This window comes from Gorilla gorilla, chromosome 15 (genome assembly GCF_029281585.2).
Source record: "Gorilla gorilla gorilla isolate KB3781 chromosome 15, NHGRI_mGorGor1-v2.1_pri, whole genome shotgun sequence".
Taxonomy (NCBI): Eukaryota; Metazoa; Chordata; class Mammalia; order Primates; family Hominidae; genus Gorilla; species Gorilla gorilla.
Window position 1 is genome coordinate 77,091,714 of NC_073239.2, and position 23,931 is coordinate 77,115,644.

The 23,931-nt window shown below is 39.6% G+C and overlaps 2 protein-coding genes across 2 annotated transcripts; one reads left to right on the top strand and one right to left on the bottom strand.

Annotated features, from left to right (window-relative positions):
• Positions 1–1,873: 1,873 nt before the first annotated feature.
• Positions 1,874–22,612, bottom strand: DHRS7 (dehydrogenase/reductase 7). Its single transcript, XM_031001652.3, has 7 exons — positions 22,225–22,612; positions 13,105–13,257; positions 11,069–11,175; positions 10,045–10,284; positions 7,177–7,299; positions 6,462–6,677; positions 1,874–2,109 (listed from the first exon to the last, which is right to left on the bottom strand). The coding sequence occupies exons 1-7, from the start codon at positions 22,355–22,357 to the stop codon at positions 2,062–2,064; spliced, it is 1,020 nt and encodes a 339-aa protein (XP_030857512.1). The 5' UTR covers positions 22,358–22,612; the 3' UTR covers positions 1,874–2,061.
• Positions 16,166–16,651, top strand: LOC129526750 (short coiled-coil protein B-like). Its single transcript, XM_055361939.1, has one exon. The coding sequence runs from the start codon at positions 16,181–16,183 to the stop codon at positions 16,568–16,570; it is 390 nt and encodes a 129-aa protein (XP_055217914.1). The 5' UTR covers positions 16,166–16,180; the 3' UTR covers positions 16,571–16,651.
• Positions 22,613–23,931: the final 1,319 nt, after the last annotated feature.

Genomic DNA, 23,931 nt, shown 5'->3' on the forward strand with positions numbered 1-23,931 from the left:
GGTGAATTGAGATAGTGCCACTGTACTCTAGCCTGGGCAACACAGTAAGACTCCATCTCCAAAAAAAAAAAAAAAAAGAAAGAAAAAAGTGCCATACAGATGAATCTTTAAAGATTTTAATTTATATATACCTCTTCTACCATTCATTGGCTGGAGTAGTTGAACAGACATCAGCAGGCACAATGCTAGGCAGGCACTGGAGATTCAGTGATGAATAAAACAAAATTGACCTGGAACCTGGCCTCCTGAAGCTTCTCTTCATCTGTCTAAATTCCTTTCTTTCAAGGCCCAGTGCAAGTGACACTTCATCAGGAAGGGCTTCCACATGATTCTATCTGCAAATCTCCCTTTTCTGAACTATTATGCTTATAGTCTGTACCAGGCCACATAACATATGTTATTTTGTGGCATTCTAGAATTATTCCAATCTTTTCATTCTTATAATTGGTGTGTTGTGTTCAATAAATAATGTTGTTATTCCAGTTTTCATCACTGGTCACGCAAGAGTCCTCTCTTTATTATATTTTATCCCTATAGTTCACCCCGTTTCCTCCCCATCGTAAGTAACCATTACCATACCTAAATATGTATCTAATTAGGTTGTATGTTTTCTTGCAAAATGAGCACTATCTTCTGTGCACATATATTTGTGTATGTGGACAGTATTGTGTTAGCGTTGCTTCTTTATTTCTTCACTTATTACTATGCCTCTAGTACATATCCATGTTGTTATGTAGGCATTTATTCCATTGCTTCTACCCGCTATACCTCATGGTGTACCTCTACCACATGTCATCTTCCCCCTTTCCCAAGGACAGCCACTTGGGTGGCTTCCAACTTGCCCAACAACTATTCTACAGTTATTTTATGTATGTTACTTTGGCTCCAGCTCAATTGTGAACTGCTTGTAGATAAGGACCATGTTTTTCTTTACCTGTTACTCCTGCTGATTTCCTATTAGTGCCTGTGCATGTTTTCTGCTGTAAGGTGTTAAACGTTAAAGTAAAATTAATAATAGTAGAAGTAAGGAATTGCCAGTGGAATCTTCCTGAGCTGAATCTAATCATGGTTTTACCCCTTACTAGCTTTGTGACCTTGACCTTGGAAAAGTAAAACCTTGTTGGTCTTTCTTCATCTATCAAGGTAGGTAATACCATCTATCTTAGTGGGCTGTTATGAGGAATGAGTTAATTCACTAATACTAAGCACTCCAGTACAGTAGAAGACATACAACAGGTGTTTAATGAATAATAGGTGCAATGAATCCTACCTACTGCTTCAAATTACAGCCATCTGTACCTGTCAACTTTTCTAAGAGTATAAGCATCTTGGAGGTAAGGTCATTTCAAATACTTCTTTATATCTGCTCATTACCCAGCACTCTGCTTTGTGTGAAATATTCTATACATTTATGTTGCTATGGTTTGGATGTTTTTGTCCCCTCCAAAATTCATGTTGAAACTTAATCCCCAAAGCAACAGTATTAAAGGATGTGGCCTTTAAGAGGTGACTGATTAATGAATGAGATTAAATGCTCTTTTGAAAGCATTTTGCTCCTCTTTCCCTTCTGTCCCTTCCACCATGTGAGGACATACATTCCTCCACTGTGGAGGATGCAGCAATGAGGTGCCATCTTGGAAGCAGAGATCAGCCTTCACCAGACACTAATTCTGCTGGTGCATTGGTCTTGGAATTCCCAGCCTCAAGAGCCAGGAAAAACAGATTTCTGTTGTTTATAAATTACCAGATCTGTGGTATTTTGTTATAGCAGCACAAATGGACTAAGACAAATCTGTTAACTTAGATTTTAAGCATATGTGCTAAAGCATTTTAAAAGGTTATTTTATCCAAGAATATAGTATGAGTTAATACCTTTTTTGCAAGATTCATGGCAATCTTTTATTATTTATTTTTTATTTCATTCCATGTTGGAAGCAAAGTCATATCTATTAAAAAGTAAAATCACAAATTAGTCTTTGATTATTCAGAAGCATAAGAAGATTGCTGTTTTCATGTTTTCCATTTCTCCCTCCAGTGGCTTGAAAAGTACAGGTGCTCTTTTCAGTCATGTTTTGTCTTAAAGATTTTAAAATAAGAAGAGTCTGCATCCTGTAAAAGAGGGACAGAAACATGGATCAGTACCTACTCCTATTTACTCCAGTTTTTAACATTTAAGTCCTTCTGTTTTGAGGAGCTGTATCATTATGATTCACTATTAAGAATCTTTACAAAACTTCAGAAACTGCTTAAATTAGAATTTAAAAATCATAGCCAAAATTCTAGATGTACACAAAAGTACTTCTAATGAGTTTAGCATCATCTCTGGTTTAGAGGAGGTATAAATAGCACTGGACTGCAATGCTAAATTCCCTATAATGACTTTTCTGGATCAGCATATCATACCTACACTGACTTGCCCTAATAAATAAAAACAATAAGTCAGATTATGTAGAATTGAGATATATGGAAGATAACTCTTTAAAATTATTTGTGGCCGGGCAGGCACTGTGGCTCATGCCTGTAATCCCAGCACTTTGGGAGGCCGAGGTGGGCAGATCACCTGAGGTCAGGAGTTAGAGACCAGCCTGGCGAAACCCCATCTCTACTAAAAATACAAAAATTAGCTGGATGTGGTGGTGTGCACCTGTAATCCCAGCTACTCGGGAGGCTGAGGCAAGAGAATTGCTTGAATGCAGGAGGCGGAGGTTGCAGTGAGCTGAGACTGCGCCATTGCACTCCAGCCTGGCCAACAAGAGGGAAACTCTGTCTGAAAAAAAATTAAAAAAAAAAATTATTTGTGAACTTTTTGTATATTGCTTAAGGAATAAAACAAGGCAACCTGATAATCCCCAAGATGTGATGTTTCTTTTCAGAAGATATGCATTTACCACTTTCAAAACTTTGCACTAAGAAAGACAAAATAATAATAATACAAAATTCAGTGTAGCCACTGTTCTTGATCCCTAAAAATAATAAAGATTCATAAAAACAAAGTTCCAGACATACAGACTAAAGAAGCAAATTCTAGTTAACAAGTACTATTAGCTTGAAATAAGCTATGCTAGCATTTTCTTAACTTAGATGCTTATCAATAAGAAAATTTATATATATACATATATATATAAAATATAAAATAATGGGAGACAGGAAGAGTACAGACTATAAAGAATGAGGTATTATGTCCTAAAAATTGCTTTGAGAAATTACAGAATGCCCGGCTTATCATAATAAAGAATGACAAAGTAGTAAGACTATATAATAAGCAATATTTCAAAGATGGTGGTAGGAAGAAAAAGGCTGTCTTTTTTTAGAAAAACCTAGATGTAAAAAAAATGCGAGATTTGCTAAAGGATGTTTATATTTTACAGTTAGATATTCTCTAAACAAAACAAAATATCCTTCATATGGACATTTCTGGAAGTACTACTACAGTGGGACTGAAATTCTCTAGTCCCTGGTCCCTCTTTCCCCTCTGAAAAAAAAATCACTTCTATAATATATTCTTTCTCTGCCCTATTATTTAAATTGAGAATGTGAACCAGTACAGACATTATGGAAAATATGGAAATTCCTCAAAAAATTAAAAATAGAATTACCATCTGATCCAGCAATTCCACTTATGGGTACAAATCTAAAGGAAGTGAAATCAGTACCTTGAAGTGATATCTACACTCCCATGTTCATTTTAGCATTATTCATAATAGCCAAGATATGGAAACAACCTAAGTGTCCATTAGTGAATGAATGGATACAGAAAATGTGTGTGTGTGTGTATATTATATATATATATATATATATATATATATGGAATATTATTCCACAATGGAATATTTTTCAGCCATAAAACAATGGGACTCCTGGCATTTGTGAAAACATGGATAATTAATGGACATTAATGCTAAGTGATATAAGCAAGATACAGAAAAACAAGTACTATGTGATTTCACTTATGCGGAATCTAAAAAGTCATACTCAAAAGCAGAGTAGAATGGTGGTTGCCAGGAGCCAGAAGATGGAGGAAATGGGGAGATCTTGGTCAAAAGGTACACATTTTGGCCAGGCACAGTGGCTCACACCTATGATCCCAACACTTTGGGAGGCCAAGGTAGGTGGATCGCCTGAGCCCAGGAGTTTGAGACTAGCCTGGGCAACGTGGCAAAAACCCGTCTCTACAAAAACTACAAAACCTAGCCAGGCATGGTGGTGTGTGCCTGTAGTCTCAGCTACTCAGGAGGCTGGGGTGGGAGGATTGCTTGAGCCTGGGAGGTAGAGATTGCAGTGAGCCATGATCACGCCACTGCAGACTCCAGCCTGGGTGACAGGGCGAGACCCTGTCTCAAAGAAAAAAAATGGTAGATATTTTCAGTTATAAGATAAATAACTTATGTTATTATAACTTACAAATTCTAAGGATCTAATATACAGCATGGTGACTACAGTTAATAATACTTTATAGCATATTTGAACTTTGCTAAGAAAGTAGATTTTAAGTGTTCTCACCACACACAAAAAAAGGTAACTGGGTGACATGTATTAATTAGCTTGATTGTGGTAATCATTTTACAGTGTATATTAGATCATCACAATGTATACCTTAAATATATATAATTTTTATGTGTCAATTATAAAGAAAATCTTTGATCAATAAGGAAGCTGAATATCCTGCTATATCTAACTCAAGCTGAGAAGGGGGAAAAAGCACAATAGCTAACACTTAGAACACTCCAAGTTGTGTTTTAAGTGCTTTTCATATATTAAATTCATGTAATTCCCATAACAATCCTGTGACTGGGCACTATTATCATCATTAATCTCCATCTTATATTAATAGATGGGGAGACTGAGTGATAGAGAAGTAACTTGCTTTAAGGGCATGGGGCAGAGCTGGGATTTGAACCCAGGTAGCCTAGCACCAGGCTGCATGCTCTGCCAGGAGGCTGTGCTTCCTCTGTAGTAAGGTGGCCTGTCCCTCTCAACTCTTTCCATCACTGGGCACAAAGCTACTGCATCAGCTGTCCTCCATATTTAAAACTCAGATATACTCTTTGATGAAACTCTACCTTTAGAGCTTCTACCCACACTACCAAGTCCCAACAATACCAAAACACTCATAAGGGATCTGGCCCAAAGCAAACTGTTCCACATTACCACATTACTTGGTAGAAAACGAAAAGCTCCTTTTTGATTTTTCACACTCTGGACATTTTAGTGTGTCATGACTCAGTCTGATAACCTTTTATGTCTCTTAAGCATTTTGTTGTGTTTGTAACTTTTTACCCCCTAATTCATTTTCACTGTCCTGCAAAGAGTTGGAATAAATTAAATGTCTAACAATTAGTGGATTGCTTAAATTTTTGCAGGTATGTATAGTATGATCTTGTTTTATAATTCTTTTTTTATCTGTCAATCCCTATTGATTAATTTCTAAAAGAAGGTGGTAACAAAGTATATCAAAGGCTAACAGTAAAAACCATCCTCAGCAATAATCTTTTGCTGCATAATCATCTATAATTTTTGGTTTACTTCATTACATTTCCTATACTGTCTATAAATTAAATTCTTTTGAGGGTCACAATTTCTCAGAAATGGTTAATAGTACTCCCTGACTAATTGCTATAAAGAATGAGTGCTGAAAGAGTGATAATCAGCATATTTCCTTAGACAGGGGAATGGGCACATCTTAGATGTGCTGAGTACTTCGGGAATGAGGTAAAACTGCATGCATCTGTTTTAACAAACAGTAAGTGCTTTGACAGGAAAGCATAGGGGCTGAGGTGCACTTGGTCCTGGGGAGAAGTGGGAGGGAAGGCCAGGTACCATTCCAAGGAGGTGACATGGGAGTTGAGACTGGTAGGATGGGTAGGAGTTGGTGGGGAGAAACAGTAGGGAAAGAGCATTTTGACACACACACTGGTCAAACAATATGTATAGAAGAAAAACATGGCAATCTTTGATTTGATTTTACCTTGTAAGAAACTTCTGTCTCCAAGACTAGTAATAATTTATAGTAAACCAAAAGATATGCATGGGGATAAAATATTTTTTATTTATTTTTCTTTATATCATGAGATTGGTGGACAGTTAGAAAGGTTTTTTGATTTTGAAATAGAGTCTTGCTCTATCACCCAGGCTGGAGTGCAGTGGCACCATCCTGGCTCACTGCAACCTCCGCCTCCTCAGTTCAAGCAATTCTCATGCCTCAGCCTCCTGAGTAGCTGGGATTACAGGCATGCACCACCATGCCCGGCTACTTTTTCTTTTAGTAGAGATGGGGTTTCACTATGTTGGCCAGGTTGGTCTTGAACTCCTGGCCTCAAGTGATCTGCCTTGGCCTCCCAAAGTGCTGGGATTACAGACATGAGCCACTGCACCCAGCCAGAAAGTTTTTTAAACACTGGAAAATTCTGTACCTTCCTGCAAGATTGGTACATATTATTAAGAAACTTAGAAATTGGTCTTACCACACCACTCTTAAAGTTCTCAATCCTTTTCTTCCCCATCTTGTTGGTTATCCACCAGGCCCAGGTTGGCATGTATTGCCACAAATATGTTACTAACAAGAAAGGTTGTTCTGAGATCCAAACTTCTTTCAAATCATTGGCCATGCTGATTAACATCAGCCGCACACAACGACTGGTTGTCATCTTGTGGGACTGGTCTCCATTATTGCCTATAGTCTAAGAAAAGTTAAAAATTAAGTGAATTTATCCAAGCGATTTCACATAACTTTAAGCTAGAAAGGACTCAAATGCCGTCTAGTTGAGTGGTTCCTTTAGTGGAGCTTCATGCCCCTTAGGAGTCTCCATAGGTACTAATGGGAGTTTATAAACTATTTGTAATATTTCAAAAAGCCTAACAGAAACCATATGCTTACTAGATAATATAGTGCAGGCTAACTAAAAGATGAAGATTCTTTGCTTTTAATTAGAATTGCATCACCCTAATGTGCTTAATGACAATTATCACTTTTGTAATAAAAATCAAACTATTAAGACAATGCATTTAGCAAATGAAATTCCATAAACACTTTTCATAATGGCAGGAGTTGTTTTGTGAATAATTCACATAAAAGCACTTCTAAGACAAAAACTCTGATATGCAGTGATACAACACCAATATATAATGCCAATATATAACTAGTAAACATTCAAATTATTCCCAACTAGAAATTTTTACCTTTGTGACTTCTCCAGCTAGGGAATTCTCCACAATATTTGATTGCACAGGTCCTGGGCAAATGTTAGAAACTATTATACCTGGGTATGTGGCAAGTTCTGTTCGAAGGCCATTAAAAAAACCCTAACAGGCAAAAAAAAAAAAAAAAAAGGAAAAAGGCAAATAAATACAGACACATATCTCATGATTTATCAAAATATGTTCTAAAATGTGTGAGTAAAGGACAGGTAGTGTAATCATGCAAGCTTATTAGGCACTTTTTTTTATTATATTTTAAGTTCTAGGGTACATGTGCACAACATGCAGGTTTGTTACATATGTATACATGTGCCACGTTGGTGTGCTGCACCCATTAACTGGTCATTTACATTAGGCATATCTCCTAATGCTATCCGTCCCCACTCCCCCCACCCCATGACAGGCCCCACTGTGTGATTTTCCCCTTCCTGTGTCCAAGTGTTCTCATTGTTCAATTCCCACCTATGAGTGAGAACATGCAGTGTTTGGTTTTTTGTCCTTGCAATAGTTTGCTGAGAATGATGGTTTCCAGCTTCATCCATGCCCCTACAAAGGACATGAACTCATCCTTTTTTATGGCTGCATAGTATTCCATGGTGTATATGTGCCACATTTTCTTAATCCAGTCCATCATTGATGGACATCTGAGTTGGTTCCAAGTCTTTGCTATTGTGAATAGTGTATTAGGCACTTTTAACAGTAGACTGGAGGCAATCTAGAACAGACATTCTCAGCTCTTTCCAGGTATAAATGGTTCACCCCCTTTGATAGTGAGGGGTCTTCCCATTAGTGATTTTTATGGTAGGCATGCACTGGATAGGTAAAAAGAACTATCCCTGAAGATTCTGATATACTCTCTTCATACCAGTCCTCCTCTCCCCACTCCAAAAGGGGTGTATGTCCTCCACTGAGAATCACTGAGGTCAGGTTTCTATTTATTCCCCAAAGTAGTCTAAAGTGCAAATTTTTGGGGCAAAGGTGAGGAAGATGGGATTAGTACTTCACAGAAAGTATCAGAAAGAATGAATTCAACTTTTTCCATTTATATTACTATTTTAACAGTATTAATTCATTTTAGCAAACATTTATCTTTTTGGGTAATAAGAGGGTATGTAGCTAATTAAAAATGTAATATGATTGCCTACTGAATGACTTGTGTAAAACAGACTAGACCTTCTAGACTTAAAGATACTGACCATTTCTAAACCAATGGGGAGTAAACAGAAATCTACTGCCTCTCATCTCTTCCTAAATTAGGAAATGTTCCAAGACTACATTGTTATAAGGCTGGGTTATCTATTGAAAAGCCTAAACAGCTAACCCACAGTACATTGTATATGATCCAAAAATGTTAAAGTTATCAGCTCTGAAATGCTGACCCCAACAAACAGAGGGGCTATGAGGGTTTATGATCAGAGACCAATACAGTGGCAGACTCAGAGATGAACCCCCCCAAAAAAAAAGCTTGCTAATTGAATAGAAAACTCCCATAACTTTAACCTTCTGCCTCTCTGTAGCAAAAGAGGAGAGAGGACACCAAGCAAGCCAATATATCAAACACTGAAACCTCTCCTTGTTTGAAATCACATCTAGTATTGTGTGTAAACTTTTCAATGATAAACAAGTTAATTCTGTAGCTTACTGAGAATCTGAGAAGGAAATGTGCTCTTCAAAAAGAGCTTCCTGGTAACTACAGTCTCAACCTGCCACATTTTATCATAGGATCAAATCCAGTAATAAAATAATGAGTCTTGGAGGGCAGGCCAGACAGCTCATCTGTGTTTACTGAAAGCATCCGGCATATCTTATGAGACACATGGTGCCAAACAGATGGGTGGCCGCCCTCCCTCATCTGCCTGCCTGAGGCTTGCCCAGCTGCTCCACAGGAAGTGACTGATGCCTGTTACTAAATATGAGGAAATCATCAGTATAGCATTCTGCTTCATCACTGTCTGCAATTGTCTGCACTTTGCAGCAGAAAAAAGATGTCCTAAAGAACCAAAGCTTCAAATTTTCATGAAACCATGATGACCATGTAGCTATTGCATCTCATTATTCCAACAGTGAAACATTCTACTTAAACTGACTTCAACAGCTTTAAATATAAATTTTGTGTCTTCCTTAATCATTCTTTTCCTATTGGCCTTATAATTTCTTTATATCCAGTCTTAAGCCACCATTAAAAATTCATCCATTTCTAATATTTATACATCGTAAGTTATGCAATCCAAATCAAGCTTCTCTCCTTGCCTCTGCCTTGACTAGATTTTCTTCTTCCAATGAAACCAGAGTGAATACAGTCAAGATTTTTCCCAGTAAGGATATGAGACCAGGACTAATCATCCTGTGGGAAGTACCTATTTCTGACATGCGTATATAATTAGACCAGGCAAAATAAACACCAACTACAAGGGGCAAGGAAAAGAAGTCACAGAAATGGGGAGGAAAAATTACATCCTGAAGTGTATGTAGAAGAAAGGAGAAGTGGACCCCCAGTTTTCCATGAAGATGTAGTAGGAATAAGGATAAGGTGAAGAGTAACATGTTAACTAGATGATACACTTTTTGAGGGCAGAGACCACATCTTATTATCTTTATATCCCCAGGGTCTGTTGTAGTACATGGCACAATGCAGTGCTTGATACATATTTATTTGTTCAACAAGTTAGAGGCATGTGTGGATCAAGTCTTTTTTAGCATCTACTGGGGGTGTCCTCTACCAAAAGTCTCCTTGGGTCTCTCTGTCTCCCCACATCACTTCCAGTTCCAAGGACCTCACACAGTGATGGCCATATCCACCATATACACATTTAAGTCAGTTCTATCAGAGTTGAGTTTGAGCAGCCTTACCCGGAGAGCATGCTTGCTAGCACAGTATCCAATGGAAAGAGGTACAGATATGATACCCAGGATGCTATTCACAGTAACAATCTTTCCTTGCTTCCTCTCGATCATGTGAGGCAGAACACATTTTGTCAAGGACACCGTCCCTAAGTAGTTAAGCTCTATTAGCTTTCTGTAGACATCCAAGCTGGTATCCATGCACAGAGAACGCTGGGACATTCCACCATTGTTGACCAGAATGTCGATCTAGTTAAATAAAATCAGAAAAGGGGTGTTTGGGGGATGTCCTGTGGATAGATTGATGGAATTCCTATGGATGGTTGGTTATTTTGTTAACTTGAAGAATCAATGGAACAATGGTATATTTCCAGAAGTCAGCAATTAAAAAGATAAAATAAAACCCTGAATTTACCTGTGGAATTAAATTCCCGTTTTAGGTGACTTTTTGTGAAAGTTAATAATTGTCATTAAAATAAATAAAAGCAGCCAGCTGGGCACAGTAGCCTGTAATCCCTGCACTTTAGGAGGCCGAGGAGGGTGGACCATGAGGTCAGGAGTTCAAGACCAGCCTGACCAACATGGTGAAACCCCATCTCTACTAAAAAATACAAAAATTAGCTGGGCGTGATGGTGCACGCCTGTAATCCCAGCTACTCAGGAGGCTGAGGCAGGAGAATCCCTTAAACCCGGGAGGCGGAGATTGCAGTGAACCGATATCACACCACTGCACTCCAGCCTGGGTGACAGAGCAAGACTTCGTCTCAAAATACATAAATAAATAAATAAATAAAAGCAGCCATGAATTTTTAGCTTCTTTTGTTCTACATGGAGGAATTTGTACTTGTTAAGACATGAAAAGTACTAATTCCATAACGACAAAGGCTCAGAGATTAAGGGGCCCAACTCATGGGCCCGATCTCACTGCATGGACCCCACTTGCCTAAAGCCCTTTGTATGACAGCACCACGGATGGGAATCTCTTCTGCAGTTACTTCAAAGCAAGACTATATCAATATAAGATGCTACTTACTCTACCAAACTCCTGGAGAACAGCTTTGGTAGCCGCTTCATGGGAACCAGTGTCGGTCAGGTCAAGGGGCAAAACAAGTATATCTTTTTCTTTTAAATTGCCATTCTCTAAATAAAGACAAAAATTTGTGTGGAAGTCATGCCATAGTTCAGTCAAGCTCCTTGCTACTCCCACTAACACCCACCCTGCAACAGGACTTGGCAACAAACTCATTTCTGGGTGGCCCTGTGAAAGTTCCTCTCGGTGGTCAGGAAGAGGACTAGTGGTTATATCAGACAAAAAGCTGGCTGGCCTCACAGGAAGTAGAATGGCAACTTGAATATGCAGTCTAACTTTACAATTTGATTTCTGATAGAAATCAAGATTATACTACAAACTAGAAAAGAGCAAATATTTTAGAGCAATTTCTTTAGAACTACAGAGGTACCTTTGTTTTGTGATAGGCTCACAAAGATGAGTTGCTCTTCTACACACAAAACAGCTACTTGTGCTTAAAATCAGTAAGAAGCTCAGAGTCCTACAGTCAAATGACATATAGAAGCTTCTCTCCAGAGGCTAAGGATTCCTGGAGGTAAACAGGGAAAAGGACACATGCCTGAAATTCCCAACCAAGAAACATGCTGCTGCTTTGTGATTGGCTTTCTGTTCATCAAAAGAACAACTGAAACTAATTTTCCTGGACTCTAACCTTGAAATACAAGTAACATCAGTAAGAAAAACAAGCAAGTATAGAAAACAGAAGAGGTAAAAAGACTTCATGGGCAAAAGAGTTAAGCGTGAAACATCAACTGTATTAAATGAAAAAGTGGGCACTACAGATCTGCAAGATAAAAGGAAACAGCCTTGTGCCAGGTAAGAAATGCTGACCTGGTTCATCTACCAGTACAGGACTTGCAAGTCACAGCAGCAGAGGAACAACTATCAAAAGAAGTGGCCCAGTGCAAAAACACAAGAGGCCTTTGAAAGCAGTATCATGAAAGAGGCCTGTTGCCCTGCTGAGCACTACTGTGGCAACTAACTCTCATTTCTGGGTGGTTAGCTCGATCAGCAAAGTTAAAGATTTAAAAGAATGACAGGTAGAGAGATGGCCCAAAAAATGGTCTGTTGGAAAATTCAAAATTATCTCAGTTTAGGTACTATTAATAAATGTTCCATGAAAAATAATAACTTTATACTTGAAGTTGCTTTCAATGTGAACATAATGGCTGGGTGCAGTGGCTCACACCTGTAATCCCAGCATTTTGGGAGGCCGAGGCAGGCAGATCACCTGAGGTCAGGAGGTCGAGACCAGCATGGCCAACATGGTGAAACCCCGTCTCCATTAAAAATACAAAAATTAGCTGGGTGTGGTGGTGCACGTCTGTGGTCCCAGCTACTCAGGAGGCTGAGGTACAAGAATCGCTTGAACCTGTGAGGCGGAAGTTGCAATGAGCCAAGATCACACCATTGTACTCCAGCCTGGGCAACAAAGTGAGACTCCATCTCAAAAAGAAAAAAGTAAACATAACTACACCAAAACTCAAACAAAAATATTAACACTGTTGCCCTTTATGTGAATATGAAAGTATTACCTCAAGTTGTATTTTTTAAAGCTAATTCCATTCCTGTTCTTTTATCCTATATAATAAGTCTTATCCCATATGATTTTAATATCTGATACTTTAATAAAATGAGTAAGGATTCTTCCTAATTTCTATGATCAGATACATGTATGTCATGGATAAGAACCCAACTGTTTTTTCTCTAAGACAAAAATCTAAGTTACTTGGTCACTAAAAATCCACCAGCATTTTATATAATTGTTGGTCACTCCCTAATGCCAAGAGTCAGTGCAAAAAAAGCATAGAAAGGTGGCAGAAAAGAAGAAAAAGGCGAGGGCAGCCAATTAAGACAAAAAGGAGAGGATCTGAGATGAAGCATGTAGAACATTTGGAGCCGGGGGGAAATCTCACTCCTCTCTAAAAGTCCCAAAACTGTATTTGAGTTTGGACTGATTTATTTCTAGGAAGCACCGCTGCTATTTCAGATCTGCTTACCTAGGCATCTTCTTTTCACCCTTTCCAGCTCATGCACTCTTCTGGCTGACAGCACAAGAGAAACTCCTAGTTTAGACAACTGGTAAGCCAGCTCCTCACCAATTCCACTCGAGGCTCCAGTCACCCACACCACCATATCAGTCAGCTCCCATTCTATGGAAGGAATGGAAATGGAAGGAAGAAAATAAGCAATGAATTACGCTCATAAATCCAAGATTAGAAAAAAAAAAAAAAGAAAGCCTTAAACAATACCACTAAATATGAAGGCATGATGTATAGAGCTTAAAATTTGAAATATTCTAAGAAAGCATCTCCTTCTTAACTAAAAAAAAAAAAGCATTAATACAAATCATACTAGTAACAGTTATCAACACAGTATTTGTATATTACAGAACCTTCATGACTTTTCCAGACTTTACTTCAAGGTAAGCCTTATAACCTCATGGTTTCACTCTAAGGCTCTAAGACAAACAGGTAAGATAAATATGATAGATAAGATAAACAGGCTAAGTAAATAGAAAAATCACTGTCTGGACTCACTTTCCTTAGCCATTAAATGAGGCATTCAGATTAGATAATGGCTGAAGGTCACATACAGTTTTTAATTCTATTATTCTAATATTTTGCAATGGAGGTTGATGAAGAATCTAAATATACCAAGTTCTGTGCTGTTGATGGAAACATCCTAGATTTTTAAAGTAGTATTTTCCCCATTTGCCAATAATGCCTGATGCCTATCAGCTCAAGGTCATTTTGTAAAAATGTTCCCCAGATGCCTGAGCTTTCATCTTAGGAGAATATAGTAATTCACCCAAGAACAAATGCATATTACAGAGAGATGAAATATTGTACTCTGCTTCTCCAATTATGTTCCTCTTAAAAGACTACAAATGTTACAGTACTAAAGCAATGACAAATGGTTTATTCTTTTCTCCAATGAAAAACTTATTAGCACTGCAGAAGATGATATTCACTGTCTCTCTGAACCCGTAAAGTCACTGTTATGCAAAGTTCCTGGGTGCCTTATTTACTAAAATATACGTTATTTATCAAAAATATCAAATATCATATCACTTAACATCACATTTCCGATTTTAGATCAGAAAAGTTAAAATCAGGAAATGATTGTACTGTTTTAAACAGCTCTAAATCCTAACTGTGATGTTAACAGTACCATCCCTGGAGACTGCCAGGGTTCAAATGCCAGCTCCATCACACACAGCACTGAAATGCTCCCAGGTGAGAACTTGGTGCCTTAATTTTCCACAACTGGAAATGTGATGAATAAGAACACATCCTTCACAGGATTGTTGAGAAATGAGTTAAAACATGGAAAGCACTCAGGGCAGTATCTAGTACATACTCAGTGTTTAATAAACATCAATTATAATTATTGCTCAAGTTTTTTAATAGATGGACTTTACTACAGCAAAACATAGAACAGTCACTTAATAACATATGTCTCCTAACTTCTCCAGCCAGGAAAACAGAGTTACCAATTCTAGTGGCTTAACGTTTTTACATTACTTCCTATGTACTTAGCACATTGTCTACTAAAAGCCTCACCAGAACTGTATGGAAAGGTATTATTATCTCAGTTTTACAGAAAAGGTAACTGAGGTTTACAGAGATTAATTTGTCCCACTAGACCATAGATTCCATTAAGGGTAGGACCCTGTCTACCTTGTTCATTGCTGTGGCCTCAGTGCTTAGCAAAGACTGGAATATTGAAAAGGCTCCATAAATAACTACTGAATACACAAACACCCAAGAACCCTGGCAGAGCCGGGATATAAGCCCAGGTATATCTAGCTCCAAAGCCCACACTGTCCACTATTTCATGATATACACATTTACATATGATCAATATTTTAAAACCCAACTGTTTCTTAGACATTCAAGAAAATACCACTTGTCCTTAGGAAAAAGGTTCCATGTAAATATCTCAACTAAGGCCAGGTACGGTGGCTCACATCTGTAATCCCAGCACTTTGGGAGGCCAAGGTGGGCAGATCACTTGAGGCCAGGAGTTCGAGACCAGCCTGGCCAACATGATGGAACCTGTTCTCTACGAAAAATACAAAAATTAGCCAGGTGTAGTGGCGCATCGTTGTAACCCCAACTACTCAGGAGGCTGAGGTGCGAGAATTGCTTGAACCTGGGAGGCAGAGGTTGCAGTGAGCCAAGATTGCTCCACTGCACTCCACCATGGGTGACAGAGTGAGACTCTGTTGGAAAAAAAAAAAAAAAAAATCTCAACTAAGGATGGAAACATCCCAAATACTATGTCTGGGCTACAATGCTTTCCTGTCATATAATGTACTTTTGTGAAAAGGCACAATTGGGCCACCTTCCTATAGGACTTTATCAAGAACAACATAACATCTATTCAGATAATCATTTATTCATTCATTGACTACTTGTTGTTCCCAAGTTCTGCAATCATCACACTCTAGAGTGAATATCATTTGTTTTAGAAACACAGGATTTACTAACTAGTGTCGAGCTAACAAAGACCTCTTGATATTTACACACATAAGCAAATATTTAAAGCTAATGGTGTAAACTTTTAATACAATCACAATTCTGGCCTCTTCCTCCCACCCTGAAGAAACTTTTTTATTTAGAACCGTTTGTTTCCCGATTCCACAGAATCTGGTATACATAATGGCCTCCCTTTAAGAGCCCCTGAAAGTAGATTCTTAGAGTTGAAAGGAAAGTGATAGTTCAACCCCCACTCCAGTTTGAGAATTCTCTTCTCAAGCCCTTGACCCATCTCTAATTCCCTCACAGGATGAGGAAGCTAATTATCTCTGAAGGCTTCAGCTCCTTTTTTGGGAAAGTCTAATCATTCCAGGGATCTTTTTTATACTGATGTGATAAGCTTTTAAATGCTATCAACCAGTAGCAGTAGGCAGTAATCCTGCCTTGTGGTTTGACAAAGAAGAAGTCAAACTTCTGGTGTCGGTGGGTCCAAGTGTCCAGCCTGAGGCATCCTCCCCATCCCTTCCTCTGCCAGCACCTCAAACATTCATCAAGGATTTTGTATCCAAGGCCCAAAAGTTTGTTACCCAAGATGACAAATATTGACATGGATGCAGTTGATGCTGAAAATCATTTGGAACTGGAGGGAAAAACACAGCTTATTAATCAAGTGTTGGAACCCCAACATACACTTCAAGATCTCCCTGTCAGAGGAGATGCAGTTACGGAAGAAAATCTCAAGCTAAAATCAGAAAACCAAGTTCTTAGACAATACACAGAAAATTTCATGTCAGCTTCTAGTGTTTTTCAAACAACTGACACAAAAAGCAAAAGAAAATACAGAATTGAAGCCCTTCTGTTTTACGGAATTGCTGCTGACCTTTCTTTATATGTTGGACAGATTTCAAAAGTGATAGTACCTTTGTTTGTGGTTTCATTGAATATTTATGAAGCTAATGTCAGATGTAGGCAACATTCATAGCATAACAGGAGACTTCCATAAGTTTGTGTATTATGTTAGTCTATGAGAATGTGCAAATGTATTGGAAACTTAATTTAGAATAGCACATATTTATGAAACTTAAGATGAATGTTTTATCAAATTTGCTCTGATTTGTGGGTTTAGCCCTGTCTTTTATTATAGGCTTAGTAAGATATACAAGAAAATAACCATCATGCTGTGAAAAAGTGACCCCAATCAGGTACTGACTGCACAGATTCATGTACCCTATCCATCTTCTTGGGCCCCTTCTCCACTGGCTTCTTCCTTCCTATCTCCCCTCCCCCAGGGAAAAACTGGTTTCATATTTGTAAAAGCAATTTTAATACTTAATCATCTCTGAGAGTAACCTGAATTTTAATTGTCGAAACTTAACCAAATGAAGACATTTTCTCAGCTAGAGCTTCTCATTTGTGATATTTAATACTAAGATAGAATTGCTGGTTTCTCTTTAATCAATTGAAAACAAAAAGAGGCTATAAAAATGAAGATTTTTCATTGAAACTGAATTGTCAATCTGGGAAGATAATTTTTTGTTGTCAAAAACTTCTTTTTGGCCAGGTACCACTTTGGGAGGCCGAGGCAGGAGGATCACCTGAGATCAGGAGTTCAAGCCCAGCCAGGCCAACATGGCAAAACCCCGTCTCTACTAAAAATACAAAAATTAGCTGGGCGTGGTGGTGGGTGCCTGTAATCCCAGCTACTTGGGAGGCTGAGGCAGGGAGAATTGCTTGAACCTCTAGGAGGTGGGGTTTGCAGTGAGCCTGCACTCCAGCGTGGGCAACAAAGTGAGACTCTATCTCAAAAAAAAAAAACTTCTTTTTTTTTTTTACAAAATTACCTACTTCGTATCTGAAAAGATATAAATTATGGTCGTGTGTGTTTAAAATAGAAAAGCTTAAGGGAAAATACAAATAGGATGGAAAAGTACTTGGGAAAATACTAGTAACCAACTCCAAATATTTTCACTCCAGATTGTTGTTATCTCTGGCACAGAGTAGATCTTTTGGGAAACATATGAGAGTAGATTAAGCTCGACTAACCTGTTTTTTGGCGAGGGGGATGGGGGGAGGGGACAAGGCCTGGCTCTGTCACCCAAACTGGAGTGCAGTGGCATGATCTTGGCTCCCTGCAACCTCCACAGCTCAGGCTCAAGCCAACCTCCCACCTCAGCCTCCCAAGTAGCTGGGACTACAGGTGTGCACCATCATGCCCGGCTAATTTTTTTGTGTGTATTTTTTTGTAGATATGGGGTTTTGCCATGTTGCCCAGGCTGGTCTCGAACTTGTGAGCTCTAGCGATTTGCCCACCTCAGCCTCCCAAAGTGCTGGGATTACAGGCGTGAGCTACCGCATCTGGCCAACTTTGACTAATCTTATGTACCACATCTGGAAGAGAACAGTTACAAAGAGTTTGGTCTCAAGGTATATTTCTACTCAGCAGATTAACTTTTGCAAAATGTTAAGAATGTATTAGTATCAGAATTGTGAAAAATGGGAGAGTTTCACATGTACACTTATTGATAATCTTGCTCAGTTTTATCCTGCTTGTTCTCCCAGAATTTTTTGTAAACTCAACTACTCTGTTTACAGAGTTTTAGTCACCTTTAACAATTTTTAAAAATTCAGTTTGTAGACTCCATTTGTTAAGGGAATCAATATCAGAAGTAATACTAAAATGTTATAATAGGAAAAGGGATCCACTAATATAGCTTATGGTTATTAGAGCTGGGCTACTTTTAATCGTGGAATAATCTTATGTATAGGTGTAAGAATGACTCACTATATGAATACATACTAATCATATTACAAACATTTTGCATCCCTTTTGTGACCTAGACAGACATTTAAATTGTGTTGCAATTCTGCTTTCTTGTTTTACAAAAAGCTGTTTCAGGAAGAAAAGAAAAGAAATGAAACCTGTCTTCCAAATGACAATCCCTCACAGCTGTTAGGGAAGACAGCCATTATGTCTTCCCTAAGTCCTTTCATCTCTTACCTTCTCTAAGGCTAAATAAACCTATCCAATTTCTGCCACCTTCCCTCACATGACATGGTATCAGGTTTCCTCACTCTTCTGCTCACACCCACCTGCACCAATTCTAGTTGGTTAATGTTCCTGTTTATTAAAGGGAGCTGGCTAGGGCAGGACACAGGATTCGGTAGGGTCTGGACAGTGCAGAGCAGGATGAGATGTCAAAAATCACTTCCCTTGTCCCCCAGAAGGTAGGGTCTATGAGGGCCTGGACTGTGGCTGATTCAGTCACTGCAATGTCCCCAGTGCCCAGCACAGAGGCCGGCACATACAAGCAGCTAGTCAGGAGACATCTGTTGTTTGCAGTTGTTGCTTCAGACACTGAAGTCTACAAATGCAACCCAAGGTTGCCTAATCTTTTCTGGCAGCCACTTCACAGTTGACTCCTATTGAGGTTACTGTTAACAAAAACCTGAGTTTTGCTCACATGTGCTGCTGTTGGAATTTTTCCTCCTCTAGACTTGTGCCATGGATTTTTCTGGACCATTTTAATGTCTAAAATTAGTCACCCTTAAATTTCACCATGTGTGGCTGGGCTTGGCAGTTCACATCTGTTATCCTAGCACTTTGAGAGGCCAAGGTGGAAGGATCACTTGAGGCCAGGAGTTCAAGACCAGCCTGGAACATAGTGAGAGCCTATTTCTACAAAAAGTTTAAAAATATCCAGGTGTGGTGGTTTGCACCTGTAGTCCTAGCTACTGGGGAGGCTGAGGTGGGAGGATTGCCTGAGCCCAGGAGTTCGAGGCTGCAGTGAGCTATGATCATGCCACTGCACTCCAGGCTGGGTGACAAAGCAAGACCTTGTCTCTCTATTAAAAAAAAAAAAATCACCATGTGAGATATATGCTTGGAAATGCACAGAATTTCTCTAGACGGATACAGAGGAGGCAGGAAATGGTGGCTGCCTCGAGAGAAGCACACTAGGTAGCTAGGGCACAAGGGTCAGAGAAATCTCTTTACTTTTTACTATATATCTTTTTGTATTTTTACTTTTGTATTATGTGAGTGTGCTATTTTTTTCAGTGACAAAAAATAATAAACCTACAGAGAAGTCAAGAAGGATTTTTTTTTCTTTTTGCATCTTGATAGAGTCTGCCCATCTCTCCAGTCTGAGCTGTTTTGGGAATCTGAGTCTATTTCAATTTTCCTTTAATCTTTTCTTCTTTCTCACTCCCTACCTCCACCAGGAGTCTTTTTAGACTTTTTTTTTCCCTAAAACTCTCCTGTGAATTGTTAATTCCACAGATATACTGTATATCATTTATGTACTGTACATATATTCTGTGCTTTATACATAAAAGGAGTTCTATAAAGTTTACTCCTGCCAGGCGCGGTGGCTAATGCCTGTAATCCCAACACTTTGGGAGGCAGAGCGGGGTGGATCACCTGAGGTCAGGGGTTTGAGACTAGCCTGGCCAACATGGCAAAACCCCAGGTCTACTAAAAATACAAAACTTGCCGGTGCGTGGTGGCACGCACCTGTAATCCCAGCTACTAGGGAGGCTGAACCAGGAGAATCACTTGAACCCAGGAGATAGAGGTTGCAGTGAGCCAAGATCATACCACTGCACTCCAGCCTGGCCAACAGAGCGAGACTCTGTCTCAAAAAAAAAAAGAAAAAGAAAAAAAGCTTACTCCTTAGTTAATAAGCATATGACTAAATAAGCATATGACTAAATTTTAAAATTAAGTTAAATGTTAAATTAAAATTTAAAAGTTATTAACTTCTAACTTTATAACTGTATTTGCTGAAAAACATTTTTATGGTTTTTGAGACAGTGTCTCACTATGCTGCCCAGGCTGGTCTTGAACTCCTGGGCTCAAATGACCCTCCTACCTTAGCCTCCAGAGTAGTTGGGATTGCAGGTACATGCCACCACGCCAGATTTTTGCTGAATAACTTTTATGTAACTTACTTAGATAAATAGCAATTTATCAAACTACATATGCAAATTTGCAAATTATATAACTACATAATGATAACAATGTAATTAAATTTAAAATCCTTCAAACTGTTCTTTTCTGACAAAAGACAACTGAAAATATTAAATGAATTTCTTAAAATTTTCAATGATCTTAACTTTTAACTTTTCCTTAATATGAGAAAATAACTTTTAACTTAGTAGCTTAGAGATATTCATTCAGATGTTGTCAATAATTTTGCTTTTTAGCACTTGACATAATTTGATGGGTTGAATATTTTTTGTAGGATTAAATAATAAAATATAATCTATTTTCGTTTAATTCTCCAAGTCCAAGTGAACACAAAAGCACTAAGGATCAAACACAAACAACGTCTGCAAGGCAGCCAATGGCAGCCAATAGGCACACATATTCCCCCGCTGAGGTGGAACAATCGATCAAGAGAAAGCTCTTGGTTAATGAAGTTGTGCAGTATTTGGGATTCCTGCTTTAAAAGGAGAAAGCCCAATCACTTGCCATAGTTTTGTAGCACTGCTGTCGCGTCCATGTTGTGTATTTTTCGTGAACTCAATGTCAGTGCTGCACATGCTATACCCAAGAAAACCCAACCAGAAAAATGAAATACTAAGGAATAATATTTTCTCGGGTAGGGTTAAGCTTTGGAGGGGCACAAACCACTGTATTACCAGATTTTTTTTTTTTTTTTTTTGGTCCACAAGAACCAATTCTCACCTTGGGATCAATATCACCCCCCTCAACGCCCAACCCATAACGCCCCCCCAAACATAGTCTATCTTTAGAGCTACTATCTCTTCCAAGCAAACTTTGTAACATGCTTTGAGTATTTTTATACCAGAAACTTGGTCCAGGGAAACCCCATTTCCCCAAGTCCTTAAGGATCCAAAGCCTAGCTTTCGGTAGGTCATTTAATTTCTCTGAACATCAGTTTCCCTATCTGGAAAATAAGATTAATAATGCCTACCTTGTAAGAGTTGTTGTAAAAGTTAAATGTTATGTGTGTAAAGCGCTGAGCCAACATACAGCAAACGTACACGATGTCAAATATTAAGCAAGACACAGATAAAGTGAGATAGGCAGTATGCCAATAATGATCTCGCTCCAGCAAACTGCCATTTATAGTTCTTTCTAGTGTTTGACTAGAACGAGTAAGTAGGTGAAGGACTTCGGATTATCTCAGATTTTATTTCAAAACTGCAGGAGTGGGAAGTGGATACACTACTTCAGGTAGTAGAACGACCGGGCTTCCGGTACTTACAAAGGAGGTTCCCTTACAAACGCAGGGGGACGCTGTTTCTCAAAGTATCGTCCTCTGAGACAACACCAGAATCCCTTGAGTCCTGCGTCAGATGTCAGAGTCCTCAGGAGCACCGCCGACTCCAGTGCTCTCTTAACAGTTTGGCACTCCCTGGAGAGGTTTCCTAGCCTGAATGGCAAGTCCATGCCATCTTCCGACCAGTACAGAAGACAAAGGGGCTTTTTAGCCCTCGCCTCTTCCTCCCCAACCCGCAGCCCCTGCTTAAGGGGCAGCCAGGCCTTCGGGAAGCTCCACGCAACCCACAAAGGACCCGAGATCACTGCAGAACCCCCGGAGACCCGGACACGCCTCGGCAGCTCCGAGCCCGGCCTCCCACTCGGGAGAGGCTTTGGCCGGTCCTCACCTGGGCGTCGTCCCTGCCACTCGGCCCACAGTAGCGTCAGGTCGCCGTCAGCCCTCAGGAAGCGCAGCAGCTGCACCAAGAGCAGGAGCAGCGCGCACAGCACCAGCAGCCACAGCAGCAGCTCCCAGTTCATTGCGGCCGCGCACGCCCAGCTCGGGGGGAAGAAGACGGCCCGCACCCGAGTCGCGTCGCTGCCCTGCGGGATCGCAGCGCCACCCCTTCGGCCAGCCCAGAGCAGCACTGCCCCGGCTCCGCCCAGGGAGCAGGCCGGGAGGAGGAGCCGCTCGGGCGCGCCGGGCTCAGCGCTCGCGGCCCGACTCGCGGTCCTTGGGCGGCCCGCGCCCTCATGCGCCACACCCGGCGGGGCCGGCAGATTGCTTGAATTCAAGTGTCCGAGACCAGCCTGGGCAACATGAGGAAACCCTGTGTCTACCAAAAATAAATAAATAAGATTCCAGTATTTTTAAAGAAGCTGATTCAAACATAAGCTACATATTATACTACGTTATTTCCTCTCTGTACAGGGAAACTATCAACGGCCAGGAGACAGACAGAATCACTCTTGCTTGGCCCGTCTTCTCCATTCCTATTCAGAAAGAACATCCCCTTTTCAAGCTTCAGTATCTTTTCATGAGGTCGAGAGAGTGCTGAAGAAAGAGTTTGGCTATCACTCAAGACCCCACAAGCCAAGGCAATGGTCCCTCCATGGGGACAAGGTCCTTTTACAATTAGAGAAAAAAAGACTGAAGCCATGTGCTGTGTTGGCACCTTACAACCTGATTCTGACCACACACAAATTTACTCTGGTGTCTGTTTGGCAACCAAAGCCTAGGTTGGTACCAAATCCTCCCCTTACCCAAGCCATTATTCACATCCTAATGTAAACAGCAAATAAAAACAGAGAATGTAATGAAAACACCAAGGTCTTGCCTACTCTAATACACACAAGAGTAAAATACTGTTTTTGATTAACTTCCGTTTGAAATGACCTTCAAAACATTTAATTGCTTCCCACTAAATACCTACATGTGTTTGAGGCATCAACAGTAGCATCCTTCTTGTTTTCAAGCATTTGAAAGCAAGAGGGTTTTCCATTCACAAGCCTCAGAGGGACCCAGTTAGAGTGCATAGAAACTAGGCCATGTATGAGAACGACCTGTGGCCAAATGGAGAAAGTTCTGGGCGTTGATGCAGTAGAACTTTCATCCTCTTCATTTCCTAGAGTACTTTGTATGCTCTGATGTCAAAGGCTGTTCCTTGGCTGAAACTAAATATGACTTTAAAACAGTCATGGAAATAAAAGAAGCAGTGACTTCCCTCCCCAGTGTTGTTTTCTTTTTCCAGTCTTGCCTGCCAAACTTTTGTTTTTCTTTAAATGTTTTGAAGAATGTTACTTGCAGTAATCAAATTTCCTTAAACAGCTCTTCCTTCTCTTTTTTAAATCCTATTATAAACCCCCTACCTGCCTCCCCACCCTCATCCTTCTCTAAAAAGCTTTTTGGGGTTATCTGGACTCAGAGTCATCTCTTCCCTAATCTCACCTCTTTTCACAATTACTTCTGAACTATATCTGAAATTGTTTTTTAATTATTTTCAGGGTTAATATAGTATTGTTCCAATGGAACTTTAGAATCCTTGAAATAAAGTAGCAAATCTGATGCTTCTTTTGAAGAGTCTGGAATACATAGCTTAGTGTTGACATGAGAA